This window comes from Lactuca serriola, chromosome 5 (assembly GCF_051521515.1).
Source record: "Lactuca serriola cultivar US96UC23 chromosome 5, Lser_US96UC23_V15, whole genome shotgun sequence".
In the NCBI taxonomy this organism is placed as follows: domain Eukaryota; kingdom Viridiplantae; phylum Streptophyta; class Magnoliopsida; order Asterales; family Asteraceae; genus Lactuca; species Lactuca serriola.
The window spans coordinates 169,981,772-169,997,069 of record NC_136412.1 but is presented as its reverse complement, the minus strand read 5'-3'; the positions used below and the strand labels follow the sequence as shown (position 1 = coordinate 169,997,069).

Below are 15,298 nucleotides of genomic sequence, written 5' to 3'. Positions count from 1 at the left end.
AAGAAGAAGATAGAAGAGGGATTTTCAAGAGGAGCAAAGAAGATCCGAGTTTCTTGTGTCATTCTAGTTTCCATTAAGGTATAAAGCTCGAATCTTTGCTTGTCATCATGTAGATCTCCTTAAAAGCTTGCTAGTGTTGTTTTTGAACCATTTTATAGACATTGATGTCGATTTAAGAGTAGTTAAGATGAATGGGTTTCAGATCTAAGCATTTAAGAACTCCTTAAGCTCAAGGTTGCCAACTTTATTGAGCTAAACTCCCATTCCAAACCTAGATCTCCCCTTTTAGCTCTTTATTGGGCATTTGAGCTTCTTATGAGCATGCATGCACGTAAAGTTAGAAACTTTACGTGTGACACCAATCCTAGGAACCCAGATCTATGAATTAGATGCACCAGAATTTAGCAAAATCGACTGTATAGTAGTGACATGCTTGGGCTCGGCGAGTTGTTCTTCGGACTCGACGAGTCGAGTCGTGAGTCCCCGTTTTTTCACCTTTTGAGAGTTTAGGGTGAATCAGTGAGTGGGAATGGACTCGGTGAGTTAGAGTTCAGATCTAGTAATGGAGGGACTCGGCGAGTCTACGCCCTGACTCGGCGAGTCCAGTCAACTGAAAGTTGAATTTGACCAGGGGTAAAGTAGTCATTTTACCCTGAGAACAGTTATCAGTGTCCGATTTAGTATTTATGGGATTGTAGCCGGGGAGTTCCGGAGCAGCAGTCAGCCAGTTTCAAAGTTAGCATCTCAGCAGCCAGTGTTACGAGGTGAGTTTTCCTTCCAGTAAAATGGGTCTACGACCATAGTGCCGACCCATTTAGTTAGTAGTAGTTTTCGGACTTCGGTCCGACGCAGTAGTTCAATGTGCTTGATGTCTTTTTGATTCAAGCATGTTTTTGTGTTATGTGTTCCAGACTTCGGTCCGATGCAGTATGCAATATATGTGTTTATGCTATTTGTTATGCTTATGCTATGCTATGTTCAGTCAGTTCCGGACTTCAGTCCGATGTAGAGGGCAAGGCCCTGGTTAGTTCCAAATTTCGGTCCGATGCAGTTTCCGGACTTCGGTCCGATGCAGAGGGCAATGCCCTGGTTAGTTCTAGATTTCGGTCCGATGCAGTTTTCGGACTTCGGTTCGATGCAGAGGGCAAGACCCTGGTTAGTTCCGGACTTCGGTTCGATGCAGTTTCCGGACTTTGGTCCGATGTAGTTTCCGGATTTCAGTCTGATGCAGTGGGCAAGGCCCAATATGTGTTTTATATGTTTTGTATGGTATGTGGTAGTTTGGGGGAGCTCACTAAGCTTTGTGCTTACAGTTTCAGATTTGGTTTCAGGTACTTCCGCTAGCAAGGGGAAGAACTCGGGTTGATGGCATGTCACACACCACAATGTAGTTTATTCCTGGGAGTTTTATTCAGATATTTTGATATGATATTGACTTCGGTTTTGAATTGATACATTTACTATGACATTTTGAGACATACGATTCATGGTTTTATTATATAACATTTGGTGTTGTGGTTTTTAGTAATATTAAAACAATAATTTTTGGGTTGTATTTTTCGGACGTTACAAATGGAGAGTAGGCGCGATTAGGGTTTTCTGAGCTCAAGAGGGACGGTAAGGGAGGCATAGGGAGGCTAATGAACCTTTAAATAAGGTGTAAAACCATGGAAATTAGGGTTTCATTTTCCAGTTCCTACTCGTCGAGTTGTTGTCATCCAAATCGTTGAGTTAGGGTTTTATTCTTGGAAATTTTAATCAAATCTTTGATTTCGATTTATGAAACCAATATTATTTTTAATATGTGAACTCACCAACTATTTTTATAATTGAAGTTCGTTTTACATGGTTTTTCAAGAATCATCTAGTAAGAGGTACACAGAGACACAACACTTGTAGGGGCATTTGCCTGCGTTGACTTTTAAATACATTGTAATTTCTTTTAAAAAAGGTGTTCAAACTCATTGCAAATTTGTAATGATTTTTAATACCATGGTTGGTGTTGTCTTTTAACTTTTGCTATGAAACCCTTTGTACTGTCACACCCTGTATTTCCGCATTAGCGAGGTGTGACACTAGTGCATTCTTTTAGTTACTAATACTCCAAATGATTAAAGAGTGCAAATAAAGAATCAATTTTGTTCATTAACAAATAATCCTATTTGTTGTTGGTTGCATCTTAAATTCTTTATGCTTATTTAGAAAAGAAAAGTGTTAAAAAGTCAATAAATATATAATACTTATGTTTAACAAATCATAAATGGTGATGATCAAAAAAGCTAGAAACATGTTGATTGTATTTCATCAAAACGAGCTGTCTATAACTTTTAACTTCAGAATTGACAACACACTTTCACGAGTGATATAAATAAAAATAAACAAATAAAAAATAACGAAGTAGCATACTTTTTATAATTTCGAGCATCCCTATCCAGACGAGCAAGGGTACCAGCCAAAATAAAGATATGTAAGTTTCAGCCAAATATACAATCAATAAAATTGTCAAACATTATGTATAATGTTCAATTTTATATCCATGTGTGGCCAAAAATCATGTACACAGTTTCTACTCCCTTGTTGCACAATCATAGTCTTTAGAACTGATCTAATGTTCTCAGGTTTCACAATCTAAGATCATGTATATCGTTAACATTTTCCCTAAATTTGAAAAGTAGTCTCTTGCAATTCAAGTAATTTTGATTATGTATATTTTAAGAGATTAAGTCAAATTCATAAAGAAAAAAGTCTCGCATTTTTTGTATGTTGACGACATCATTTGTTCTTGTATACCAGGTGCGACACTTGCTTCTGCAACCTACCATTTTCCTCCATTATAAGCTTGTTCATAGTTGTTAGCTTCTGATTCACAGACTGAAGATGGGAAACCCTTTTCCTGTTTCTCTTTGCATATTTGCATTTGTAAAGATCATTAACAACCAAAAAGTTCAAAGTTGAACTCAGACCACCATTTTAAAATAGATTCGGAAGAACAAAATTGCTACATATAGAGCCTTTCAAGGGCTTTAACTTGCTCAGGTGTGTAGCTAACATACTTCCTATTTATCCATAATTTCATCCTTACCATCCTTGCAGGACATCACTACAATCACTCAGTCATTTGATTTTTCAATCTTCACCCTTAGTGCATTGTTGATTGGAGCCCTACCCAATCGATAATGATTTGCTCATCGAATACTCTTCAAATCGATAATGATGCAATCAACGAAGATTTTTCAAGAAATGAATCTGCAACTCAACGATTGATGGATACAGAAGAAGGTTACGGGTTTAATGATATGACTGTCGCGGATGGAAAAAAAATTAAGGGTTTAATGCAGAAAATAGAGAAAAAATATGTATTTAACGAGACTTATGGATCTTAGTAATTAAAATCATGAAGTTACGTATTGAATAGCAACGCATCAAAATAGCATAAGAGACATTTTAGAAAATTCACTTTGAAAAAGAGGGCTAAGGAGAAGATAAACACGTGTCATTATGGTACTTTTTTATTAAAGCGATTGATTGATTAAACCACAATAATAATAACCCTAACAAAAAAAACTCAGCAGGATCATTTAAAAAGCATCGAATACAAGAATACATGACGTGCACATCACTTGCATTCGCTATAAACATACATGAAATTGGCGCCCATTTCACTCTTTTCTCCCCGCCAATTCCCTCTCAGCTTCTAAGTTCTAACACAGCCACCACACAGACTCTCAACAACCATGAACAAGGGCAACGGCAGGAAACGGCCGGCGCAGCAACCACCAGTGTCGCAACAACCTCCAAAGCAACATGCTGCAGAGCCCGCCATGGAAGAGGAAGACATGGACGAGGATGTATTCATTGAAGAAAACCTCATCGACGAAGATGAACTCATTCTCCGCGATATGCAGGACCGGGAAGCCCTCGCAACTCGTCTTGAGAAATGGAAGCGGCCGGCATTATCTACAGGGTACCAGTCTCAGTCAGAGAACATAGGTAATTTATACTACTATTGCTGTTGCTTAACTGAAATTTCTAGGGTTTTACTTTTCGTTAGGGTTCGTCCAAACAAATTGTTCCGAAATCCACAGATCTAATTCTGGATTCCGTAAACGAAAAATTCGTCGATGAAAAGTGCAATTAACATAATGAGTTGTATTCCTTTATAAAATCGAGGTAAATTATTACATTTTCTTGAGGAAAATCGTAACATGAAGCAGTATCTGTATGAAACCTTTATCTATTTCCATCTGCTATGTCGAAATTATTAAACTGACATTTAAAATCAAGGTGTATCCCCTATACCAACAATAATGCCTCAAAAGTAAACACTTTCTTTCTGGACTTTCACTTACCTCTATGCTTGGCATGTAGTTTTTCAACAATTGGAGATTGATTACGTGATTGGAGAGAGCCACAAAGGTTTGATACCTAATTCATCTGGTCCTGCTGCTATCATCAGAATATTTGGTGTAACCAAGGAAGGTATTTCCTCTTCTCTCTTTTTTTCTCTTCTACGTGTTGTATAAAATCACTACTCTAACGCAAAGTACTGCAACTGTATCATTATAATTTATTTATATATTTGGGGTACACCTCACACATATCTCCCCTGATTTGATGGTTCTTGGCCTGTAATTAGGGAATAGTGTATGCTGTAATGTTCATGGATTTGAACCATACTTCTATATTAGCTGCCCTTCTGGAATGGGCCCTGATGACATATCCCGCTTTCATCAACTTCTTGAGGTATCTTCATCTACTGATTAAGTTCTACTTCTTTTATTTCTTTCCATGTACATTGATGTACATGTACCTAGTCATTGGACAACAAATAAATGTTTTCAACTTCGTGCAGGGGAGGATGAGGGAAGTCAACAGGAGCAACAATGTTCCTAAGTTTATCCATCGTATAGAACTAGTTCAAAAAAAGAGCATCATGTACTATCAGCAACATAGTTCTCAGCCTTTTCTTAAAATTGTTGTTGCATTGCCAACCATGGTTGCTAGTTGCCGAGGTAAGGTGGACAACCTCTAGATTTTTTTCTTGTAAAAGTTTCATTTATTTGCAAAACTATAGATGTTTTATTTATCTCAGTTAGTACTTCTATTATCTACATGCATTGAAAATGCCATTTCAATGTATGCTGTCCTTTATTGTTTATTTATTGCTTGTTAACACTCCATGGAATCTTGGCAGGCATTCTTGACAAAGGGATACAAATTGATGGCATTGGCATGAAAAGCTTCATGACATATGAAAGTAATGTTCTTTTTGTTCTTCGGTTCATGATCGATTGCAACATTGTTGGTGGCAATTGGATTGAAGTTCCAGCTCACAAATACAAGAAGACAATAAAGAGCCTTTCATCTTCTCAGTTAGAGTTTGATTGCCTGTATCCTTAATCTTCTTCACATGTGTCCAATAAATACATTTTCAAATTTCAATTAAACCAAATTAGATTATAACTTTTCTTGACAAAAATTATAGTTATTCAGAACTCATTAGCCATGCTCCAGAAGGAGAATTTTCAAAAATGGCTCCATTTCGCATATTGAGTTTTGACATCGAGTGTGCTGGTCGAAAGGGTCTTTTCCCTGAGCCTACACATGATCCTGTTATTCAGGTTTTAATTCATATATATTTTTAAGTAAAATTTACTCAAGTAAATTGTTATGTTACAGTTCTTGATTGCATTCTTTTTACTAGATTGCAAATCTGGTCACACTTCAGGGAGAGGAACAACCATTTGTGAGAAATGTCATGACCCTAAAGTCATGTTCACCAATAGTTGGTGTTGATGTCATGTCATTTGACACAGAGAGAGAAGTTTTACTGGCTTGGAGGGTAATATTCTTGTACCTTTATATATGCTTAAAAATATTATATTCATAGTTTTATGTTCAAGGGAGCTGAAAAACTTTTCTTTCTCTTTCAGGATTTTGTCAGGGAAATTGATCCAGATATCATAATTGGCTATAACATTTGCAAATTCGACTTGCCATATCTGATTCAGGTAGTCATGCTTCTTTTTTGGTGTATAAACTATAAATTCTTTATATTTCTGTTTATACATACACATACACATAACCCTTTCTACTAAGCGACTAAAAATGTAATTTTGCTTGCAGAGGGCGGAGACATTGGGGATTACTGAGTTTCCATTATTGGGGCGCATCAGAAATAGCAGGGTTCGTGTGAAAGATACAACTTTTTCTTCAAGGTCATGGCTGATTGTTTGCTTTATTTCTTGCAACTTATGAATATGACTGTTGACCTCTCATCTGCACAAAAGACGTGAATGCCCTTCTCATCTTAATCATCGAAAATAGCCCTAGAAAGCCTGTTCAGTCCCATCCAGTCCTGTTCTGTGTAACAGACACAGTCTTAGAGGAGGACAAGATTGCATCACATGCATTTGTGAAACATGAATTTTTCTTTAAGATAAAGAAAGGTCTTCATGATGCTGAATTTTCCCAATATTGGTTTTACATTGCAGACAGTATGGTACAAGGGAAAGTAAAGAAGTTACTTTGGAAGGGAGAGTTCAGTTTGATTTACTTCAGGTCATTACTTCTGTAAAATGTTATTGAACAAGTAAGTTGATATGTAGGGATAACTATAAGGTTTTAATTCATTGTCTTATTTACAGGCTATGCAAAGAGATTATAAGTTAAGCTCATACTCACTGAATTCTGTTTCAGCACACTTTCTTAATGAGCAGGTATTCTTTTTATCTGATGTTTTGTAAAACAACATACTTTCGTTCATTTGTTTATTATAGGATCCTACTTTCATTTACCTTTATTACATCATTGTTACTTTGATAAATCTTCCCAATTATAAGTTATAACAATATGATTCAAATATAAAGTAATTTTCATTATAAGTAAAAGCTGAAAGTAGAACGTTATAATTGGCTAATTTTTTAAAGTACAACAACCTAATAAAAAAACCGAAAATACAATGTTGTAATAGAAAAAAATGAAAGTAGAATGCTATAATACTCTAATAAATGAAAGTACATTGCTGTTTTTTGCATTTAATTCATCATTATAAACAACAGATACAACAAAGTAAAGACAACAAAGAGAAAAAGGAAACATGAATATCAATCTGTGCATTTTCTTGACACAATAATTTTAATGCATATTTTTTTCTTCACCCTCTTATGCTTTTCTCTTGATGTAGATTGAACTACTTTTGTCTTGTTTTTTCCCTTCTATATTGTAATGCTATTCTAATGTTTTGGCAATATGGTGTTTGATTTTGCAGAAAGAGGATGTTCATCATTCAATTATATCTGATCTTCAGAATGGAAACCCAGAGACAAGACGAAGATTGGCTGTATATTGTCTTAAGGTGACATTCTTTCATTAATCTACATGACTAGTGATCACTAATGGTTGCTCAATCCTTGATTTATTATGACCTTGCAACTGCGAAAACATTTGGATTAAATTCACAAAAATAGCAAGGTACTTTGATTGATATGTTCATTATAGCATCCTACTTTCATTTTTTTCCTATTACAACATTGTACTTTTGAAAATTATACCTAATTGTAGAAGTGATACCCAAATACAAAATAGTTTAACTTCTATATTTGGGTAGACTTTAAAAGTATAATGTCCTAATAAAAACATAATTGAAAGTACAATGCTATAAATGGATAACATTGCTCTTTCTTGCATTTAACCCAAAATATTTTAGTCTTTACCTAAAGCAATCTATCACAATTCGTGAAGGGATTAAGAAAATTTTCTTTCTTTGCTAATTAATTGAAGAAAGTGGAATATTTATTATTATTATTATTATTACTATTACAGGATGCTTATCTCCCTCAACGGCTGTTGGACAAGTTGATGTACATTTACAATTATGTGGAAATGGCTCGAGTCACTGGTGTTCCAATATCATTTCTCCTTTCTAGAGGACAGAGTATCAAGGTCAATTTTTTTTTTTGGATTTTGTGCTTATTGTTATATTAATGGAAAGATTAGATTCTGAAATTTAAGTAACTGTATGTAGGTGCTGTCTCAACTTCTAAGGAAAGCAAAACAAAAGAATCTCGTGCTTCCTAATGTGAAACAAGCAGGATCTGAACAAGGGACATATGAAGGTGCAACTGTGAGTATATGGTTCCTCACTATTTCACATTCTATAGGGTTAAAAAAATTATACTCAGAGCTTGTTGTATAGGTTTTGGAAGCCAGAGCAGGATTCTATGAGAAGCCAATTGCAACATTGGATTTTGCATCTCTATATCCCTCAATCATGATGGCATATAACTTATGCTACTGCACTCTAGTAAGACATTTTTTTCCCATTAATATATAGTGTTCAAGTTACGTTTCTAGGATAAATAAATTGTTTCATTTGGTTTGTGAAATATTGGAATTCTGATTAAGGGCATTCCATCCCATGTTATAATTGATGAATATTATGAAACTTGTTTTTTGGATTGTAAGGGTAAAAAGGTCATTTATTCTGTTTTGCTGTTTTTTTTTGTTAAGGTGACTTCTGAAGATGCCAAGAAGCTCAACCTTCCACCAGAATGCGTCAATAAAACTCCATCGGGTGAAACATTTGTGAAGTCAGATTTACAGAAGGTTCTCACAGAGTTGATGACATGTTGTATCATAATATACCATAAAAAGTTTTTTTTTTGACAAATGATTAATTACAATATACTTTCAGGGTATACTTCCTGAGATTCTTGAAGAACTGTTGGCTGCTCGTAGAAGAGCTAAAGCAGATTTGAAAGTATGTCAATTCTTATATGAAGTCAGATAAAATAGTTGAAACTATGTTGCTATTCTGTTTCTACAATAATGAGTTTATTGGGTTACAGGAAGCAAAAGACCCCCTAGTGAAAGCTGTGTTGGATGGTCGCCAGCTGGCTTTGAAGGTAACACACCAAAAAAAATATCATTTACCTACTTTTTTTTTATGTAGCTAATTCTTAACATTGCTTTATCATGGGACATTTTCCAGATAAGTGCAAATTCAGTGTATGGATTTACAGGGGCTACCATTGGCCAGTTACCATGTTTAGAGATATCTTCTAGTGTTACAAGCTATGGTAATATATATATCATCACCCATGCAGTTACATTTTCATTTACTTCAAATGATTATTTAATCATGAAAATAACACCTATTGGTTGATGAGTTATCTAATTTTATAATTTCACTGATTTGTGAAGGGCGACAGATGATTGAACATACAAAAAAACTAGTAGAAGATAAATTCACAACACTTGCAGGATATGAACATAATGCTGAGGTATAACACTATGACACTACCCTTATTTATTTAGTTTTCTTTTATAGTTGATGTTTTAAACGAAAGACGATGAACTAATTACTTGAAATGCCAGGTCATATATGGGGATACAGATTCAGTCATGGTACAATTTGGTGTCCCAACTGTGGATGAAGCCATGAAACTGGGTAGGGAAGCTGCTGATTACATCAGTGCCACTTTCATCAAGGTAACTTTTTCTCTTAACAATAATATAAATATTTTTCTGACATGTTTTTGACTGATTGTTTGTATTTTTTTTTTTTTCTTTCTAAAGCCTATCAAACTTGAGTTTGAAAAGGTTTATTTCCCATATCTACTGATCAGTAAAAAGAGATATGCTGGTCTTTACTGGACAAATCCAGACAAATTTGACAAGATGGATACAAAAGGTAAGCAAGATTGTTTTTTTTTTTTTTTTTCTTTTTAAATTTTTTTAATAAAAAAATCTGTTTTTTGACCACTGAGTTGTATTTTTCAGGTATTGAAACAGTTAGAAGGGACAACTGTTTGTTAGTAAAAAACCTGGTAACTGAGTGCCTTCATAAAATACTAATAGACAGAGATGTGCCTGGAGCTGTTCAGTTTGTGAAGGATACTATTTCGGATTTACTTATGAATCGCATGGATTTGTCTCTTCTGGTTATTACCAAGGTAACAAAGTTAAATTATTTACAGTTTACTAGAAGGTAGAAATTTTATATGCCTTTATTAACTAGTTAAGTTATAACAGGGATTGACAAAAACAGGAGAGGATTATGAAGTTAAGGCAGCACATGTTGAACTTGCAGAGCGAATGAGAAAGGTTCGTATTGTGTATAATGTATTATTAAGGCATTATATGTTGCTATTTTTTGCATTTAATTGCTGTAGAATTATTAAAGTAACATATATAAAAAATCATTTCATTGGCACTTTTAAGAAAACTAGATGTCCTTTTCTTGTCTTATTTACACAGAGGGATGCAGCTACTGCTCCAAATGTAGGTGATCGTGTGCCATATGTGATTATTAAAGGTGCCAAAAGTGCCAAGGTAAACTCGACCACAATTTTTATCGTTTTTGACTTATATGCCCTTTTGTGGTGTAACTACTATTAACAACTAAAAGTTTATGAAAAGCACAGGCGTATGAGAAGTCAGAGGACCCAATATTTGTGTTGGAAAATAATATACCGATTGATCATGGGTACTACCTTGAAAATCAAATAAAGAAGGTTTGTTACCTTTTTAAAAAAAACAAAAAAAAATTATATTCAGACTCGTTGCTAAAGAGTTAAATTTATTTTGCAGCCACTTCTGAGAATTTTTGAACCCATTTTGAAGAATGCTAGCAGTGAACTTTTTCATGGAAGCCATACCAGATCTATTTCTATCTCTACACCATCAAATAGTGGCATAATGAAGTTTGCAAAGAAGCAATTAAGTTGTCTTGGATGCAAAGCTAAAATCAGGTACCATTTTTTACCAAATACCAATCTTTCTTTTTTACTTAATGCAGAAAGAATAAAAATCAAAAAAATTAGGCTTTGACTTTTTTCGTCATTTATTCTCTTGTTAAAAAGTCATTTATCCAAACTGCAAGTAAAAAGAAAAGAAACACAGCCTTATTCTCTCAATATGCTATAAAACATCATTGACCAAGTCAACACAATCTGTTGTTTTGTTTTCAGTGGTACAGATGAAACACTTTGCTCGCATTGCAAGGAAAGGGAAGCTGAGTTTTATTGCAAAAGCGTAGCTAGTGGTATGAATCTTTTGTTATTTCTTCCAACATAACATTCTGGAGAGTATTAATTAATTATAAAATTAAAATGCCAGATTGTTGACTTTGGGTCAATTGTTTTGTAGTATCTGAGTTAGAGAAGCTGTTTGGGAAGCTATGGACACAGTGCCAGGAGTGCCAAGGGTCTCTTCATCAAGATGTTTTATGCACAAGGTGCGGTGCCCATCTCTTTCTTGCATAATTCCCACATACTTGGTCGGAATCGGAATTGGAATTGGAATTCCATTTCTCTCCAGCTCTTAGTTGCAAATGAGTACCACATAATTCATTTGACAAATGGATTCTGTGGGATTTATATGTAGAAAAAGGTTAAAAAAAATATACATCAAGTCTTTAAAAACTTGTAAAGAAAATTAAATTTAGGGGTTTGTAAAAAAATAAGCTTGGACCTAATTCGTAACAAAATATAAAGTTTGGAGCAAAGTCGTAACTGAATTTAAAACTTGGGCCAAAAGTGTAAAATTGAAATATGACCTCCTGCTATACCTTTTATAGCAGATGGAAATAAAAAAAAGTTTGTTACATTTCTATGTAATAATTTGGGTTTGTTGGCAACTTAAAGACATTGGGAATAATTATAATTTAACTTTTTTACCTAAATCCGTTTTAAAAATAGCATTTGCATTCTAGTATGTAAAGTTTAGTTTATGGCTAATTGCAAAAAATACCAACCTACTTTTGCTTCATTCTCTATTATAGCATTGTACTTTAAAAAATCAACCTGTTTTGAAATATCTACCCAATTATAGCAGTGAAAATTGCTAATGTATTTGGATGACATTTCGATAATTTTGGGTAGAATTTTTAAAGTACAATGTTGTATTTGTAATATAAACAAATACATGAAAGTTTGTAAGTTCAACTTTTTCTTTAACCTAAAAGTAGTGTTTAATATAAGTGTGAACAAAAAGTCAATAATAGGGTAATATAATGTCAAAAAATGTTTTTGTTTTTGTAGCCGGGATTGCCCGATATTTTACAGGAGGAAAAAAGCTCAGAAAGACATGGCAGAAGCCAAAGTCCAATTAGAACGATGGAACTTCTGAGGTCTAAATTACCATTTTGCCCGCCCTTGGACTCCACCTTCTACTTTTAGTTTATGGCAAGTAATCGAAAAAGATAGTTTTAGTTTATTATGTACATGTGTTTTTTCTGATATGGTACCAGAATATTTTCTTAAAACTTGTAATCAACTCTTAAAAATAACCACTTCTTGTATTGAATCACTAGTTGCTACTTTATCATTTTACATATATAGCTAAGCTAGCTAGCTGTTCGAATATCTGATACAGTTATGGGACTAGACAGGTGTCTTATACCTTTTTTTTTTTTTTTTTTTTTTTTTTTTTTTTTTTTTTTGTGAATTGTAATCGACTTGACTGTTTTGTTGAATTTAGATGGTGGACATGGTTGATTTTCGCATGTGATTTTAAGAGGAATCCTAGTAAGATGGTGAGTGAATATGTTGACTCGATTAAGTTGTGTTGGTTCATTCATTTCTATGATCATGAAAAAAGTAAAAGAAATGCTTCGTACATGAGAATCAATGTCATAGATTTTACTTACAAATTTCTGTCGCATAATATAATAATATAAACAAGAAGACACTACCAAAATCATTTTTGTGTTTGGTCTCTATTTTTTTTTTGTACATTCAGTCTTTGTGGTATTATTTTTTTGTGAATTGTCATATGGAAAAACTATTTTACCCTATTTTTTTTGTTATTTTTTATTTATTTATAGTTAATCTTTTTTACATTCAGTCCTTGTGGTGTTATTTTTTTTGTGAATTTTGTCCGCCACATGAATAAACTATTTTACCTTATATTTTGTTTTTTTTTTCATTTATTTATTATTAATCTTTTTTTACATTCAGTCCTTGTGGTATTATTTTTTTATGAATTTTTTCCATGACACATGAAAAAACTAATTTACCTTTTTTTTTTTTTTTTTTTTTTTTTTTTTTTTTTACATTCAGCCAAACCCATTGCATTCTCTTCCCCCATCCCCCATCGACACTACCACACCTTTGTCGTTGACCATTACCTCCAACTCTATTAACGCTAACCACCATAAACACAATTGTCATCACTCATCAACCACCACCAACACCAATATCATCAACCACCGTCAACAACATTACCATTAACCACAACCAACACTATTGCCATCAATCATAATCACCACCGCTGTAATTGATCACCACCAGAAGAAAAAAAAATAGAAGAAGTTGAACCAGACTCAGAGCGGCGATGACAACTGGTTGCACTATTGCAGGTAACTATAAAAGCTTGTCTTTTCTCAGGCATGTGGCGGTGGAAGGAGGAGGGAAGGGGGTTTTCTGGTGGCGGTCTTGTGATGGCGCGATGATGTGGGCTATGATGGGGTAAAGTGATTTAGAGTTTTCCAAGAGAGAATGAGAGAGATATGGTACAAAGAGAGAGGGTGTGTGTGAAGTGGGCATTTTATATTATTTTATTAAAAATATAAAACTAACATTAAAAACAAATAAAAAAATTAGAAAGGGTAAAAGAGTAATTTCATGTTGAGTAGGGACTAAAAACATAATAAAATTATACTATTCATATTATAGGGATGATCCGAATAAAATAAAAGTTAAAGACCAAACACATAATTTTGATAAACGACAGATCGATTTCAATAATTTATTCTATAAAGTAAGACTAAATTATATAAATGTTCATTGGGGTTTATAAAAATCTAACTTATTTGAATTTAGCCCTACTTTAAATTTTATCACATCGATAATCCTCATTATTTCAATAATATATATGGTTGGTAATTGTTTTATTTTGTTACCTACTTGATTTCGAATTATTATTTTATCCTTATTAGATTAGTATTTTTATGAATATTATTTAATTTATACTTATATTATATAAAGGTGGTCACATCCAAGTAACTGAAACCACTACACTAGGGGTGTTGTATTGATTAGGTATATTTATCGAGTTTTGGGTAGACCGGGTATTGTCTAATAAAAAAAGTTTTTTTTTTTTTAATTATTTTTTTGTTTTAATTTGATCATTTATGTCTAGGTGACAACTTTCAACCCAACCCGTAACTCGACACCGATCCAACCCGAAAATAGACGAGTTTGAGTTGAGATTTTTGACCCGCCAACCTGGTTATCTTATGGGTTGGGTTGGGTTACCTGTTTGGGTTAGCGGGTCAACCTGCTAACCCATATATATATATATATATATATATATATATATATATATATATATATATATATATATATATATATATATTACATTTAAAAAACCTGATATATTTAATTATTAATGAAATTTGATTTCCATCCGTATTCGTAATATTTCATATCATTGTATTCATTCCATATTCGTATGTGGTTAATCTGCGTTTGTGGTTCGTTAATCAAAAAAGAAAAAACACATGTCGTTATTTTTAGATACTCATGAGTTATGAAAGAAGAACACATCCACTTTCTATGAATGTTTTCATTTTTCAATTTTATTTGGATGTTATCGACTTTATAAATTTATGTTGAAAACCTTTTTTAATGTTAATTACTTTAATTATTTTATGAATTTATGTTGAAAAAACCACATTTTTTAAAATGCGTTGCTTATTTATTAAATATGTTATATGGGTTGGGTTTGACCCATTAACTTTTGAACCCACAAACCCATATACTTAAACGAGTTATATGGGTTGGGTTGGGTTGAGGTTTCCAACCCACCAATTCGCCAACCCATATATTATATGCGTTGGGTTGAGTTTATGTTTTCTGACTCACCAACCCGCCAACCCAACTCGATTGCCACACCTAATTTATGTTGATTAAATATGTCAATGTTGTGCCAATTTGAAGAAGCATAACAAATATTTCATAGAATAAAATATTTATCAAAACATTTACTTGGACAATTGTTAATTTGAAAGTAAATTACACGAATGGTCCCTATGGTTTGGGGTAATTTGCGCGTTTGGTCTCTAACTTATTTTTTAACTCGGAAGGTCCCTACTGTTTGTTTTTGTTACGCATTTGGTCCATGTCTTACATTGGATAACATAAGATTCACATTAAATAGATTGTGAATTAACCATACAAAATCCCATGGTTTCCGGCTCAAGTTACGTTTAAGATTCACGAGTTCCATATCATTCTCAACTATACTCTTGATTGATCTGCCGGTTAACCACACAAGCTCGATCAACATAATA

The 15,298-nt window shown here is 33.5% G+C and overlaps 1 protein-coding gene across 1 annotated transcript; it reads left to right on the top strand.

Annotated features, from left to right (window-relative positions):
• Nucleotides 1–3,622: 3,622 nt before the first annotated feature.
• LOC145053248 (DNA polymerase delta subunit 1) lies at nucleotides 3,623–12,368 on the top strand. The gene is made up of 30 exons (XM_079001253.1): nucleotides 3,623–3,990; nucleotides 4,369–4,479; nucleotides 4,637–4,743; nucleotides 4,853–5,012; nucleotides 5,195–5,390; nucleotides 5,486–5,621; nucleotides 5,705–5,842; nucleotides 5,934–6,011; nucleotides 6,127–6,218; nucleotides 6,495–6,561; nucleotides 6,648–6,719; nucleotides 7,271–7,357; nucleotides 7,825–7,944; nucleotides 8,027–8,125; nucleotides 8,198–8,305; nucleotides 8,512–8,607; nucleotides 8,696–8,761; nucleotides 8,850–8,906; nucleotides 8,993–9,080; nucleotides 9,205–9,284; nucleotides 9,379–9,492; nucleotides 9,580–9,694; nucleotides 9,784–9,956; nucleotides 10,036–10,107; nucleotides 10,261–10,335; nucleotides 10,428–10,517; nucleotides 10,594–10,754; nucleotides 10,974–11,047; nucleotides 11,152–11,239; nucleotides 12,045–12,368. Exons 1-30 carry the CDS (start codon nucleotides 3,735–3,737, stop codon nucleotides 12,130–12,132), a joined length of 3,264 nt encoding a protein of 1,087 aa, XP_078857379.1. The 5' UTR covers nucleotides 3,623–3,734; the 3' UTR covers nucleotides 12,133–12,368.
• Nucleotides 12,369–15,298: the final 2,930 nt, after the last annotated feature.

Excerpts from the sequence above, each read along its gene's own strand:
- LOC145053248 (XM_079001253.1), top strand. The coding sequence starts at position 3,735 with ATGAACAAGGGCAACGGCAGGAAACGGCCGGCGCAGCAACCACCAGTG. Across the intron at positions 8,907-8,992 it reads GTCGCCAGCTGGCTTTGAAG|ATAAGTGCAAATTCAGTGTA; the intron begins GTAACACACCAA and ends GACATTTTCCAG. Across the intron at positions 10,518-10,593 it reads TTGAAAATCAAATAAAGAAG|CCACTTCTGAGAATTTTTGA; the intron begins GTTTGTTACCTT and ends TTTATTTTGCAG.